This window comes from Artemia sp. Qi Xiang Cuo, chromosome 12 (assembly GCF_049724085.1).
Source record: "Artemia sp. Qi Xiang Cuo chromosome 12, ASM4972408v1, whole genome shotgun sequence".
Classification (NCBI taxonomy): domain Eukaryota; kingdom Metazoa; phylum Arthropoda; class Branchiopoda; order Anostraca; family Artemiidae; genus Artemia; species Artemia sp. Qi Xiang Cuo.
The window spans coordinates 43,225,712-43,241,429 of NC_142805.1; the positions used below are offsets into that span (position 1 = coordinate 43,225,712).

The 15,718-nt window shown below is 36.5% G+C and overlaps 1 protein-coding gene across 2 annotated transcripts in view; it reads right to left on the reverse strand.

Moving 5' to 3' along the window:
* Positions 1 to 10,696: 10,696 nt before the first annotated feature.
* The window catches only part of LOC148946152 (E3 ubiquitin-protein ligase RNF25), a 58,061-nt gene continuing 53,039 nt past the window's right edge, over positions 10,697 to 15,718 (reverse strand). For both annotated transcript variants that reach the window (XM_089098213.1, XM_089098212.1), the window contains exon 6: positions 10,697 to 12,095. In XM_089098213.1, the coding sequence (XP_088954339.1) occupies positions 11,586 to 12,095 (510 nt within the window). In that variant the 3' untranslated portion in view covers positions 10,697 to 11,585. The remainder of the gene's footprint in view (positions 12,096 to 15,718) is intronic.

Genomic DNA, 15,718 nt, shown 5'->3' on the forward strand with positions numbered 1-15,718 from the left:
AATGGCTGTCTCAAAATTTTGACTGGATGTGTTTGGGAAATGGTGGGCGTGAGAGGGGCGTTAGTCGCTCTCCAATCACTTTCAAATATTAAAAATGGCACTAGCCCTTTCAATTTCCAATCAAATGAGCCCTTTTGAAGTTTCTACGACAACACTTTGCCCTGAGGGCTTAGGCGGGGGGGGGGAGGGGGGTGTCAATCTCAAAGTTCTAATTTTCAGAATTTTCTACTACGTTGAACAGAATGGCTATCTGAAAATTTTGATTGGACGTGTTTGTAGAAATGGTGGGCGTGAGAGGGTAGGTACCGTCCAATCACTTTCAACTATTAAAAAGGGCACTAGCCCTCTCAATTTCCAATTGAATGAGCCTCTTTTGAAGTTTGACGACAACTCTATCTATAAAAACCTCATATGCCTCCAGGGCATAACTTACAACCTTTGCCCTGGGGGCTCTGGGGGGTTTGTCATCTTTAAATACATAATTTCCCGAACTTTCAACTACGGTAAACAAAATGGCTATCTCTAAATGGCCAAAAAAATGAGGAAATGGTGGGCGTGAGAGGGGGGTTAATTACTTTCCACTCACTTTCTACTATTAAACAGGAAAATTTCAATTTCCAATCAAATGAGCCCTTTTTGAAATCTCTACAACAACTTTCTATATAAACTTCATATGCACCAGGGCATAACTTACAACCCTTGCACTGAGGGCTCTGAGTTGATTATCATCCTAAAAGACCAAATTTCCAGAACTTTCAACTACGTTGAACAAAATGGATATCTCAAAATTTTGATTGGATGTTTGGGAAAATGGATGGGCGTGAGAGGGGCGTTAGTCACTCTCCAATCATTTTCAACTATTAAAAAAGGCACTAGCCCTTTCAATTTTCAATTGAACAAGCCCGCTTGAGCTTTCTACGACAACGCTTTAAAAAACCTTGTATGCCCCCAGGGTATAACTTACAACCCTTGCTCTGAGGGCTGTGGTGGGGAGGGGTTGTCATCCTTAAAGACCTAATTTCCAAATGTTTTACTACGTTGTATAAAATCGCTATCTAAAAATTTTGATTGGATGTGTTCGGGGAAAAGGTGGGCGCGAGAGGGGCGTTAGTTGCCCTTAAATCACTTTTGACTATTAAAAAGGGCACCAGCCCTCTCAATATCCAATTGAATGAGCCCCTTTTGATGTTTCTACGACAATTCTGTCCATAAAAACCTTACATGTCTCCAGGGCATAACTTACAACCCTTACCCTATCGGCTTTGGGGGGTTTGTCATCCATACATACATAATTTTCATAAATTTCAACTACATTGAACAAAATGGCTGTCTCTAAAGTTTGATTGAATGTTTTTGTGGAAATGGTGGGCGTGAGAGGGGGCTTAATCACTCTCCACTCACTTTTGACTATTATAAAGGGCAAATAAAATTTCCAATAAAATGAGCCCTTTTTGAAATATCTCCAACAACTTCCTATATAAACCTTATATGCCCCCAGGGCATAACTTACAACCCTTGCACTGAGGGATCTGAGGGGGTTATCATCCTAAAAGAACTAATTTCCAGAACTTTCAACTACGTTGAAAAAATGGATAACTCAAAATTTTGATTGGATGTGTTTGGGAAAACGGTGGGCATGAGAGGGGCGTTATTCGCTCTCCACTCACTTTCAATTATTAAAAAAGGCGCTAGCCCTTTCAATTTCCAATTGAATGAGCCCTTTTGAAGTTTCTACGACAACGCTTTCAATAAAACCTTTTATGCCCCCAGGGCAAAACTTACAACGCTTGCCCTGAGGGCCGTGGTGGGGAGGGGTTGTCATCCTTAAAGACCTAATTTCCAAAACTTTCAACTACGTTGAATAAAATAACAATCGAAAATTTTTGATTGGATGTGTTATGGGAAATAGTGGGCGTGAGAGGGGGGTTAGTTGCCCTCAAATTACTTTTGACTATTAAAAATGGCACTAGCCCTTTGAATTTCCAATCGAATGAGCTCTTTTTCAAGTTTCTACAACAAAGATTTCAATAAAAACCTTATATGGCCCCAGGGCATAACTTATAACCCTTGCCCTGAAGAGTGTGGGGGGAGTGTCCTGCTCAAAGGTATAATTTCCTGAACGTTGAACTCTGTGGAATAAAATGGCTATCTCAAAATTTTCATTGGATGTGTTTGGGGAAATGGTGGGCGTTAAAGGGGCGTTAGTTGCCTTCCAATCACTTACAACTATTAAAAAGGGCACTAGCCATTTCAATTTGCAATCGAATGAACCCTTTTCGAACTTTCTACGACAACACGTTCTATAAAAATCCTTATATGCCCCAGGGCATAACTTACAACCCTTGCCCTGAGGGCTGTGGGGGGGGGGTTTCATCCTCAAAGACTTAACTTCCAGAACTTAAAACTACGTTGAATAAATTGGCTCTAAAAGTTTGATTGGATGTGTTTGGGGAAAAGGCGGGCGTGAGAGGGGGATTAGTTGCCCTCCAATCACTTTCGACTATTAAAAGGGCACTAGCCCTTTGAATTTCTAATCGAATGAGCCTTTTTGAAGTTTCTACGACAACGCCTTCTATAAAAGCCTTATATGCCCCCAGGGCATAACTTACAACCCTTGCTCTGGGGGCTGTGGGGGAGTGTCCTCCTCAAAAATATTATTTCTATCTGGAAATCATTTATGCTGAACAAAATGGCTATCTAAAAATTATGATTTTTTACATTTTTATTTATTTCTGTTTTTGCTTGATGGATTTTGAATATTTTTCAAAGGAAGTATTTTGCATGAAACAGTGCAAAAACATCCTGCATTAAAGGAGAGTTTAAGGACAAGTACGGCTTAAGGACAAGACAATAACATAGAGAGAATGATAGTCTAATTGTTAGAAATGTTGTGAGTAGAAACAATTGTTTTTTTGCGGGCTTATATTTCTCACAAAAGAACGAAGGATTATTTGTTTCTGTATGAATTGTATTTACTCTAAATTAGTACGATATTTGAATGGGAGTCGGTTTTGGATGTGTTTGGGGAAAAGGTGGGCGTTAGAGGGGGTGCGAATGAGCCTTTTTTGAAGTTCCTACCCCCACCCCAAAAAAAGGCAATGAAGAGAAACAGCTTCATCCCTAGACATATGTCAAGTATTGAATTTGACTATTATGTGCTAAGATTTGTTGGTTTTCACACAAATTCTTGTTCAGGTTTCCTTTGAATTTTTAGATTCCTGAAGTTTTAAGGTTTCATTGTACATTAAAATAGCCCAGGTAATAAGTAGTTCTTGATTTTTTTAAGTTCTTTATGGACCAAGTTGGTTTGAGAAAATAAATATCAAGGTAACAGTAACATTTTTTTACAATAACAAGGTAACAGTAACATTTTTTTTTTTAAGTTGTGTTTAATTTATGGGAAATACGAAAGAGACTTACAGATCCTCCAGAGAATAGAAGGTTGTGGAAATGTTTAAACGAAAAAGGAAAGTAATGTACCTTGCAGGAAGGTTATGGAAAGCAGGGATAGCAAGAATATCTCACAAACGCAATGGCTATAACCCCATCAGCCCTCTCAATTTCACGCAAAGTTACGATTCTAAAAATTTGTCAAAAATTTTTGAGGCCACGTATATAAGTTAAAGTTGTGCAACTTGGTGTGATGGGCTTCGATAGGGAATGCCACACGATGTTACTGATGTATTTTACTGACACCCGACAAGCCCTTTATCACATCAGATAAGAAAAATGTCCCAGCTAAAACAAAGCTTTTGGGCTATCATCTGTGATACCGAAAAGCTGTGTGCCTGATCAATGAACGATGTCTTTTATAGTGAACTACAGATACTTTGAAAGGTAGGGCTGTGTTGTCCATCTTCCACAAGCCGCCTAAGAATTTAGAGGAAATCCTTCTGACAATTTTAGAGGCAGTACACTTAATGTACTCCTACCACAGCACAAGCAAAATCAGGTTTGTCCACTCTTATTTGTAAAGCAACTTTCTTTGAATGGTTCACAGCACTCAGCTTGGGGTTTTGAAACTGTAAAAACTCGTTTCTCCTCCGTTCTACGTTGCAGATGAAAAGGGGCTGAACTTCGTTGATTCAGAAACCAGAACGGTTCGGACATTGACTCATAAAAAAATTGATATGTTCAGACTAGGCTTTGACATTGGTGTGCAACTTGCCCAATATTGGAGAGGTATCTGAAATATGCAAGAGGCTGCATTTATGGGCTGATAAGGTGGTCACTATCATATCTGTTATCTATCGATCTCTGTTAGAGATTGGAAACCCAAAGTCCGTCAACCCCGAGACGATTAGAAAGCTTGCTTTTGAGAAGGTAAAGTTTTAATTTCAGACGTTCCTTTGGGCATAAGACGTTCTCTTCGAGGATTCGCCTCCCACTTGCCCTTAGATACTTTACTTATATATAATCACCATTACAAACAATTGCCTCTGTTCTTTTCTTTGCTTTTCACGTGCACATCATCTCTTCATGCTTATTAAATAAAAATAAGCTATCCCTGCTTTCCATACCCTTCCTGCAAGGTACATCACTTTCCTTTTTCGTTTAACCATTTCCTCGCTCCTTACATTAAAGTTATTTATTGTTTAAAAAAAATAGAGTTGTGAGAAAGTCAAACTTTAGCGCAAAGAGCGAGGCGCTGAGGAGGGGACAGCCCCTTTCATTTAGGGAATAATTTCTGTTCGTTTTAACGTCGCTCCTTACTTTCAGTTAAAAAAACTTGTTTTTGTATTTAATTTTGAACGTTTTTGAATTAATGCAGATTTTGATTTTGGCTCACCGTACATGAATAATTAAAATTAAATTTGCATATTAATTTTACTTTTATTTGGTTAAATGACTTTCTCGAAAGGTTTTTAATTTTATTTACGAACGTTTTTATTAGTAATAAATATACGTAACTTCCAAATTAACTTACGTAACGAACTTCTATATTCATATATTTTTAATACGTATATTAGGAGGTTCGCCCAATAGTCAATACCTCGCTCTTTGCGCTAAAGTTCGAATTTTGTTCTAATTCTTAATCACAAATGCCGTTAATTAGAATAAATAGCTCTTATGAAAGTACTAAAAAATCTTTGGCTTAAAGAGTGAGGTATTGACTAGGGGGCGAACCCAATCATATATGTAATATTTTCTGTTCGTTTCAAGTTTTGACTTTGCTCCTTACTTTCAGTTGAAAAACTTGTTTTTTTTTATTTAGTTTCTGATCATCTTTTTTAAACAATGCTGGGAAATCCGGCACCCCCTTCATTGCAATGACCTTCCCCCATTGAAAGATCCTCCCACATAACCCCCCACCCCCACTACCAGAAACAATCCCCCCTGAAAACGTCTGTATACTTCCCAATAACCAATACTATATGTTAGCATTGGGTAAAGTTCATAACTTTCAGACCTCCCCCCCGGGGACTTTGGGGGATTAAGTCATCCTAAAAGACATAGTTATCATATTTTCGACCATGCTGAACAAAATGGATATCTCAAAATTTTGATTGGGTGACTTTGGGAAAAAACGAGCGTGGGAGGTGGCCTAGTTGCCCTCCATTTTTTTTGTCACTTTAAATAAACACTATAACGTTATATTTCGGTTCCAATTAAGCCTCTCATAATTTCCTATGTCAACGGAATTAAAACGATCACCCCTGGAAAAAAAAAACAAAAACAAAAAAACAAATAAACACGCATCCGTGATCTTTCTTCTGGCAAAAAATACAAAATTCCACATTTTCGCAGGTAGGAGCTGGAAACCTGGATCTGATGGTGTGATTTTCATTAAGGTTCTATAGCTTTTAGAAGGTCTTTCCCCCTTTTTTCGAAAATCAGCCAAAATTTCCCAGGCGCGTAACTTTTGATGGGTAGGACTAAACTTTTGATGGGTAGGACGAAACATATATATTTGAAATCAGCATTAAAATCTAATTCTTTTGATGTATCTATTGGTATCAAAATTCCGTTTTTTAGAGTTTCGGTTACTATTGAGCCGGTCGCTCCTTACTTACAGTTCGTTACCACGAATTGTTTGATTAAACGAGAAGTTACCTGTTGATACATAGGCCGTTGGTTCTAACTACTAGATCAAAATTTAGTATTAAACATCTGGGGCCTTTTATCAGGGAAAATTTGCCAAATGAGTTAAAATAGCATAATCTTTAACAATAATTCCGAAAATCATTGAATTGCATTGTTTTGACGCGTTGTTCTTAGTTGTCAAGTTGTTATTTTTTGTTTAGGGGGAGGGGATGACTGGCAGCATGTTTGAGTGGAGATTTCGATTTTTTTTGTAGTTCGGGTGTCTGAGGGCGTGTTAGTCCTTTCGTCCTTTCGTCTCCTTTCGTCTTTTTTCCTCCTTCTTCTGTTTTTCTTTTACTTGAATTGTTTCTTTTTGTTAATATTGCATTGTGATTAGGCCCTTACAGGACATACTCACTGGACATCGTTTTGATAGACAAATTTGTATTTTTTTTTTACGAATAAATTCAATTATTACTACACTAGCACGTACTTACCCTTGTAATGGCATCGTGCTTAAAGACGAAGACAAGGATGAAACAATGGCTCCCAATCTTTAAGACAGAGAACTCACCGACAAAAATACTCTGATTGCTCGGGTTTTCAAGCTTGAAGACCAGCTCTTTCATCAGAAAGACAAAGACGGAGAACATTAATTGATGATTAGTGATGATACTGTTCACAAATACATGGTTTCAAGAGAATTATCTTCAAACTTTTCCAAACTTTGCTCCCCTGACCATTCAAAAAGAGTTAGAGACGCATTGGGGTTCAACCTTTCATGGAGTCTGCCAAGAAGACTGACAAGGTAGTGCGAGGCGAAAGTTGGTCGTAAATAATCAAAATGCTTAGGATCAATCATAATGTATAGTCTGTTTCTTTAGCCGAAGAGTCAGAAACTGTTCATATATTTTTAGAAGACGAGAGTTAGTGATAAGACAAACATTATCGAACACGTCTTTGCTACTATTCTTATTGATAAGGGCAATAAGCCCTTTTGTCCACAACATAAGACATTGGCCGTTCTGAGTTATTTCATTAAAAATGCTTGCTGAACAGGCCAACATTTTATGACAAAAAGCCTGTAACAACACACCGGGATATCGAGGGGGCAAATGTCGATTCGTTTTAACTTACTTATTTTACAAAAATTTAGTACAGGTTATAAATGTATAGCTGTAGAGAGAGCAAGTGGTGGCATTTGGACAAGAGAATTATTAAATTCGTTTGCTGTTAGAAAGTGATATTTTTGCTTTCATACCTAAAGGTCTTATCTGATATTTTCCACTTCTGAAACAATTTACAAAAGCCGTTTGCTAAGCTATTCACACGGAGAATCAGCAGTGTAATATAGATAAAGAGGACTGGAGGGTCGCAAAACATACATTCTCCTGCTGATCCTCCTTTGAAAAAACTTATCAGACAGTTCTTTTTAATTATCTCAGAAGCGTGAAAATGTCAGATACGTTATTTAGACATTACAGCAATAATAAACACAATTTTCTATATGTTTCGTGAAAAGTTCATAGTTAAAATTTATTTGTGCTGGCAATGACTTAGCTTTATTTATGTTTAAAGGATACAATTGAAGATTTCAGTTTGAATGGCCTGCAATTGATTCCTATTCATTTTATTGCATTCCTGCATCCTTCTAATCTTTCAACGTCATATACGAAAGGCCTGGAAAGCTTCAAGCATAGGCTGGCAGCAGTCTTTTTTTGTTTTTCTTCCTTTTAAGGTATTTGCACTGAATTTTGGAATTAATTTGAAATTCCTGGATAGCACTTTTCCCAAGAAATTCCTGAAAATTTTAAGTAGAAGAGAAAAGTTAAAGAGAATTTGTGCATTCTGTGTATGTATCTGACCTATGATTTCTTGTTACATTCTCAAATTTAATACCAATTTATATCATTAGTCAGACACAATACGAAAACTACAAAATGACTAGGAAAATAAATTTAATAATACTACTTGCACTATAAAAAAATTAAGTTAATTTCTTTACAAGAAAACTTGTAATAGCCCCCCCCCTCTAATCCATGAATTGCACCGTGATTGGCAAGTAGGACAGTCGTTTTTTAGAATCTGCCACTGGAGACTTATAGAAGTGACTACCTATGAGCACGATGATATACGAATTTAAACACAATTTATTCAGCTTTCAAAAGAGGTTTAAAATAAGATAATAGATGGATTACCTCACTCTCAATAATCTTCAAATAAAGAAGGAACTACCCAACTTTAACAAACTATAGCGATAACGAGAAATGAAAAGCGAAAGAAACAGAAAGAGAGAAAGAGAAAGAGAGAGAGAGAGAAAGAGAGAGAGAGAGAGAGAGAGAGAGAGAGAGAGAGAGGGGAAGGGAGAGAGGGAGAGGGCGAGGGAGAGAGGGAGAGAGAAAGAGAGAATGTTTCTACTTGGATATTTACTTCCCCTACTTTAAACTTGTTCAATTATTTTTTATACTATTCCCCCCCCCCAATTTTTCGAGAATAAAACAATCTCTGGTAGAATTCTCATACATCCAAATAGTTTAAACTAAACATTCAGTCACTTAAAATATGTACCTAGAACACTTCTAAGGTAACAGGGTTTTAGGATTAGACCCTATAAACCAGTTTAATACGTTTCCTCGATCGCTATTAGCCTATGGCAAAAAAAAAAAAAAAGCAAACAGGAAATTGGGTATCACCTAACTGTGTCATAGAACAAAAAATGAATTCTAAAAAATAGTGCCATCCTGTACAACGAAATACACTAATAATAAACAACTCTAATTGTGATTTTTAACTCTTCAGGTTAAATCATGTCAACATCGTTTGAAATATGACTTAGCAACCATCCCAGAAACCCCGAAGTCAACAATGAGTAGAAGGTAAAAACCTCTTGGACATATAGAGTTAAGTTAAATCGTATTACTCTTGAGCAACTGTTAAGGATACTATTAAAAAAAAAAAAAAAAAAAAAAAAAAAAAAAAAAAAAGCGAGCCTTTGAGAAAAACCAATCTTATTAAGACCCTTCTAACACTTTTTGATCTTCTGTCACCGAGAAACTTCATTATTTCTTAGATTTACAGAGTCACAATGATATACAGTGAAACTAAGGATTAATAATGAAACAAAACCAACATTTTTTACCACCCAACATTAAATAAAAAAGCGAATCTGACCAAGTTCATGTTATGACGAGCCCAAGGCAATTCTACATATTCATTTAAATGTGAGCAAACGATTACGTTAAAGACATACTTTTCATCAGACGATTGATGCGTTGTAGTCAAAACTATAGTCAAAACTAACACTGCAACTACTTCTACTACCACTGAAACTACTGTAATAGTAGCACTGTTATTATTATTATTTACTTATTACCCGTCAAAAAAAGTACAAAAGACGGAGTATCACTAAAACAGAAAAAAAACACACAAAAAAAAACATTTCGAACAAATTACAAAGACAAGAAACAACAAAATGTTGTTTAGTAAAAAATGTTGGTTTTGTTTCATTATTAATCCTTAGTTTTACTGTATATGATTGGTATAGGAACTTATAAGAGTCGGATCGCTCGCGATCGTTATGGTGAACTAGGGGTTAGAAACTATTGGCACCACTCATTGTGCAACGTCTGGAGGCTTCATGAAAAAAATTTCAAAGAAAATTGGATATTTCATATAATCAATACACAATGCAATAGGATTAGAAGTGAAATTTCTTTATAACTGATTAATCAGAATTTCTTATTTTGAAGATTTTAAAAATCTAAGTCGAGTTTACACAAAGTAAGCCTAAGTTAGATAGGAAAAATCTTGGCAGATTAAGTAGGCGAGTTGATGTAGGTCAGTCAACTAAGTTGAGCAAGTTGACTAGGTCAGTCTACTGCTGATCGAGTTTAATCTCCTCAGCTTTTTAAAGTGACTCAGCAGATAAATATTCAGATGTTTGGGGTTAATTGTTTAGTGAGGGTGGGGGAGGAAGAGCAGTATGAGACTTTTTTCTGAGGAAGTGCTTTTTCTGAATTAATAGTTGTTTTCTGTATTTTTTTGGGCTGTCCCAAACAGGGTTATTTACGTCGGGGCTTATTGTGAATTTGGTGGTTTTCGGGTCCGGTAAGTTGAGCTCTAATTATGATTTTTTTTTATTTACTTATTTTTTTTTTTGGTTTATTGATTTATTAGGAGGGTTTTCTCCTGCACAAACTTGCTTCAAAGAATCGATGATGTATACTTTATTTTTAAATAAACCCAGTGTTACTTTCAATGGGGTAATGATTATTTGGTTTTGTTAGTGTGATATGGAGATAATTTTTTTTTTTTTTTCATTTTTTTTTTGTGATCCATAAACATTTTTGTAAAAATTTTTTTGCAAAACACATCAAAATTTGCTTATATGCATTGTTGTTACTTTTTAATCAGCCAGAAAAAATTCGGGGAAGGTGACTTTCGAGGGGGGAGACGACGGACTTCCTTTTTGAATTCTCTCCACTATTTTATGTATAGACTTGAGCAAATTTGCAAAGAAGAATTTGTGTACGTCCGTGGAATTATCAACAAATCGCATAGTATATTCATTGAGGTGGGCATCTAATGAAAATGATAGTAAAGGGAATACGATTGCTCGTGTATAGTACCTAAAAGATAGCTGGACACTGTAATAATATTGTTTTACGATTAATTCAAGCAGAGATTATTTATTTACGAACTTGAACCTGTAATCAAAAACATATATATTATTCTATGAAAATAGATAACAAGGCTGAAATAGAGAATCTGTAAGGCTTTCAACTCCATTTTAAGGGGAAAAGTTTGAATCCTTGCTTGAACATAAACTAAAAGGGAGGATAAATATCAAATGAAATTAGAATATTAACTGTTTTTAGGGATATAGTTTTTCCTTTGCTCTAGATCTCCCTTTGCGGTTCATTCTCGGATTACTATCACTTAAAAACTTCAAAATAATACAAAGCTTGTATTTAGGCTATTCCATCGGTGATCTGGGTTTTTCAGTTTGACTGTCATACTCTCAATATAGCTGCAAACACTCAGAATCAAGATTGCCATCTATAATCGAGCGTTAAATAATTCGTCGGGCAATGACGATGATATTCCACAATATATATAAATATCTTTTCTTTATTGATGCTTTTGACTTTCTAATTTCATTATATTCATCATAGAAACATAGTTCGTCTGATCAATCCTTTAAAAGTAGATTTTACCGTTCCGTCGAAAATTAAGAATTTCGCATATATTCTCTCAATCAAATTTTATAGTCTTTCTAGTCGGAACATCGTCAGCAAGAGACGCCCGATTATACTCTAGTCGCGATTGTCAATGAGAACCTTTTTTCACAATCAGATTGTCGATTAAAATCAACATTTAAGAATTCAATAAGCAATTTCAGAACCCGATGATCAACGACAAACAACTTTGGTTGATATTACTTTAATAGGAGTTACTCAAGTTATAAGGGGGAAATTATCCTGGACTTAGCAAACTGGCATATTTAAACTTTTTAAATATAAATACACTTGACAGGGCTATTGAACATTGATCTGAATTAGCTAAGCTTTCCTTTCAAAGCCCGGAGGAACTGACCGATTCTCGAACCCCGGTGGGGGTGACCTAGGATCAGAAGTTCTTTTGCCGTTCTCATTTTTACTATTCACTTCCTTGTTATCTTTCACTTCTATAGATTGGATTTCTTTTTTGTTGAATTTATCATGGTCAGTTCTTTCACCATATTTCTGATCTCTATAATGTCTATAATGCTTGTATGGCTTATAGTAGCCACCATAACTATAATCCGAATTATTGTATTTACTATTATAGCCAGTGTCGTCGCTTTTTTTATGGGTAGGTCGATGCCAAGGCTTGTTGTCATAGTAGCTATTATTTCGATACCATTGCCTTTTTGGTTCTAAATTAGAATCTCTAAATTTCCTGCTTTTGATATTCGGCCCCTTGGGTAAATATTTTCCGCTATTTTCGATCGGTAATGGAGCTGGTACAGGGCTGATAACTATTTCTGAATGAGCGGTTGACGTAGATGGTTCTTCAGAGCTAACCGATGTCTGAAAAAAAGAAAAGAATATTAACCCAAAAGTGAGAAGAAAATCACAAAATTAACAAGACATTTAAAACGAACAGATGGGAGAGTTAAGTAAGTAAGTAAGTAAGTTTATTTATAACCCGCAATATAAAGTAAATGCGGAGTAAAAAAGAAAAAACGAAATAATATTATCCACAAGGAAATAATAAGAAAAACACAACATAAATAACATAGCAATATTTATAAATCTCTAATCTGGAAAAAATAAGTGAGGGGGTCACTGGCACATATCTTCCTTGGAGTATTTGTCCTCCGGTCCTTAGCAATGTTTTCATGCAGCACTAGAGGGTCGATAAGTCCAAAATGAGAAATAATCTTGTGATTTCTGTACCACGTTGGTAAATATAGCAGGAATTTACAATATTTAAAATAGCCTCTCCTTAGCTGAAGACAGTTTTTTCGCACATTAAAGGCTGCAAACTGGAAAGAAAAAGAATTGCAGGAGAACAAAAACTATGGTAAAGTTTACACAAGCTTCGGGGGCTGTACCTCCCTTTATTAGGCGATATTGTACTATATGAGATGCGAATACACTGCAGAGCACTAGCAACCAGAGTCGAACGTGTATCAGAAAAAGTAATACCAAGCCATTTCAACTTTGAGATACCCTTGAGTAGCATTGTACCCACATGTAAAGGAGGAGCTGGTTTAGAAATATTAAACACAGAAACTCGCATTTTGAAGCATTTAAAGAAAGCCCAATCATACTCAAAGCATTAATCAGAAGATTTATATTTTTTTGTGAGGCCTGACCTAGTATTACTAACTAGCAGAACATCATCAGCATAGGCAATGTGACAAACAGCAGTATTTTCTAAAAACACAGCAGGAGACAGCATTCGCCAACAGTCCGCAAGCACAGTTTTAAAAAATATATGGAGACAGCACACCACCTTGCCTGACTCCCTTCTTTATTGAGATAGGTTCGGATATATCAGACATCTATTTTAACCGAACCAACGAATTGGAATACCAATATTGTAGAACTTTTACTAAGGAAGAATTAACTCCTGCTTTATCTAAGCAGTGAAGCGCTTGCGAATGTACAACGTTGTCAAAAGCGCCTGAGCTATCAACCGAGCAAAAATCAAGTGGCTTTTTTTGCATTTTTGTCGAGACTAGCAACTGACCAAGTATATGATGGGCTTGAAAACAAACCAAAACCGGCTCTGAACCCAACTTGATAATAAAAAAAATCACATTTAATCAAAACTTCAGGCAACCCGGCATACTCAAAAAGCTTGCTCATGAAGCAGGACAGTGTAATTGGTCGATAAGTGATACACTGATCCGCATCCTTTCCTTTTTTCAAAACTGATGTTACAATTCCTAGAAAGAAACTATCTGTAGCTAAGGACTGGGCTAAACACATCTGGAATAGGAGCTGAATGTGTTTTAACAATAATGGACACTTAATGCTGAAGTGATTGTAACACAGATATCAGGAGCACTTGATTTCTTAACACTCTTAAAAGCCCGATAGATATCACCAGTAAATATTGACAATACATGGACTTGCCGAACAACTCGAGAAACAGTATTAAGCAATAAGGAAGAAAACATGGACTGGATAGAATGATTAAATGTAGAAAAAACACGAGTAAAATGAGCAAAAAAAATCACTGATTTTGAAAATCGAAACGGTAGCAGGCACACACTTGCTGCTAATAATTACATTGGACCTAGACTTCCGATCCGAGGGGCCATCCAAACCATTCAGACGGGCTTAACGCAAATAAGATCTAAACTGACGTTTCGAATTTTGCTTAAATTTAAATACTTCACCAGACTTGGGCCGATCACAAGCAATCGAAAGGCGAAGCCAAAACTTCGAGCATTGTTTAGCCTTTTTTCACTTCTGGGCACACATTCAATAATGGTTTTCTGGTACCAAATCTAACACGCTCAACAGGATTTGAAACTGAAGCAGCTGCCTTCAAACAATGTACAATCTGTTAATAGTAACAATTTAAATTGATCTTAGCTGTCGATGACCTAACAGAGGTTTGTAAAAGGTGAAAAGGCACTTTCAGGCTTGATAATAACGAGCAAAGAACATACAAATTAACTTCGGAATTTACTCGTTTCCAATTTGGCTTAACAAACTATTTATTTTGGTAAGAAAAATGGTTTTAAACCAGTAGAACAGACGACTAAATTCTACAAGGTAAATGCAAGTGAAAATCCTGAGGTTTCACATCTAAAATTATGACAGAAGAAATCACAAGATATACTCTTGAACCCATCACACGATTTGAATCTCATTTAGCACTGTAGTATTTCTAACTAATGGTACACTGATTATATTTATGGACTAAATGATGGCAACTTGGCAAACCATCAAAAAAAAGGTCCCTTTTATCAGATTGGGACAGAAAATTGGCAATGATATCATCAGCCACGATTCAATTTAATCACTGATTTGTTACTGTTAGCAGACGAGTTCTGAGTCGATTGCAAGAACCTACGAACCCAGATAGGGAAGAAATGTTCTTGCGATTGCATGGCATATAGACATTGATGAGGACCATATTACCGCATTTTATTACCAGTAAATTATGATCAGAAGAAATAAGCTCACGTTTCTTAGCGAGGTGAATTAAAGTTGCAAGGCACCCAGAGGGTGGAACCCTCCGTTTTTTTTTTAGCTTCACGTACAAACGTGTGGTGGGTGGGTGACCGTTTACGAGTATCTGTATTGGCTTTAGTTAGAAAATGTTCCTGTAGGAAAACTATATTATAATCAAGAAGCTCATCAGTAAGAAGATCTTTGGTTCCGTTAATATTAAGTGAAACAAAGCGAAATCTATTGCGACTAGCATTCATTTTTTATATTTATTCAGAGCTTTTTTAACACTGGGGATCTGAGACTAAAGGAAACATGATTTCACCCGCAGTTGGCGCAATTCGGGCTTTCAGTGCAAGGATTATCACGTGTGTTACAATGTCCACCAGCGCACCGTGAACACTTTTGATTAGTCAGGAGTGGGCAATTTCTGACAATTTGGTTCGGCGATTGACAACGGTAACATCTAGGAGGTAACTTTTGGAACGGTCTAATTTTAAAAAAGGTCGTATCCCAAATGGAATCCCTTATTTATAGCTTTATTTAGGGCAGTATCGTCTAGAAATTCAAGGCGGAAGGATCTGGAATTCCTAATTTTAGTTGCAAACAACAAGACCGGGAATCATACTAATAAGCTCTGATTTTTGCAGAAGAACAGGGATGTTGCTCACAATACCAAACACTTTTTGATTAAGGACATGAGTGGATACATTTAGCTGACTAGTTGCAGTGGCAGCGAGAGAGACGGCTGAGGCTTTATCTCGGGTATGGACTACCCACCTTTTCTTGACAGGATCAGATCTCTCACTTACGATACCATCATGACCATCCAGGGTATCAAGGGTCTCTTTGCGCTCAATAGGATGTTTGAGGTCAATAGATGGGTTTTTTAGAATAACTGCATAGGACGGTTTTGAAGAGACAGAACACTCTTGCATTAACGACGGAGGACATCCAATTGTTCCAGGCAGGAGAGCTCTCACACACTCAAACAAAGAGCGCAGCTCAGACAAAGAGGA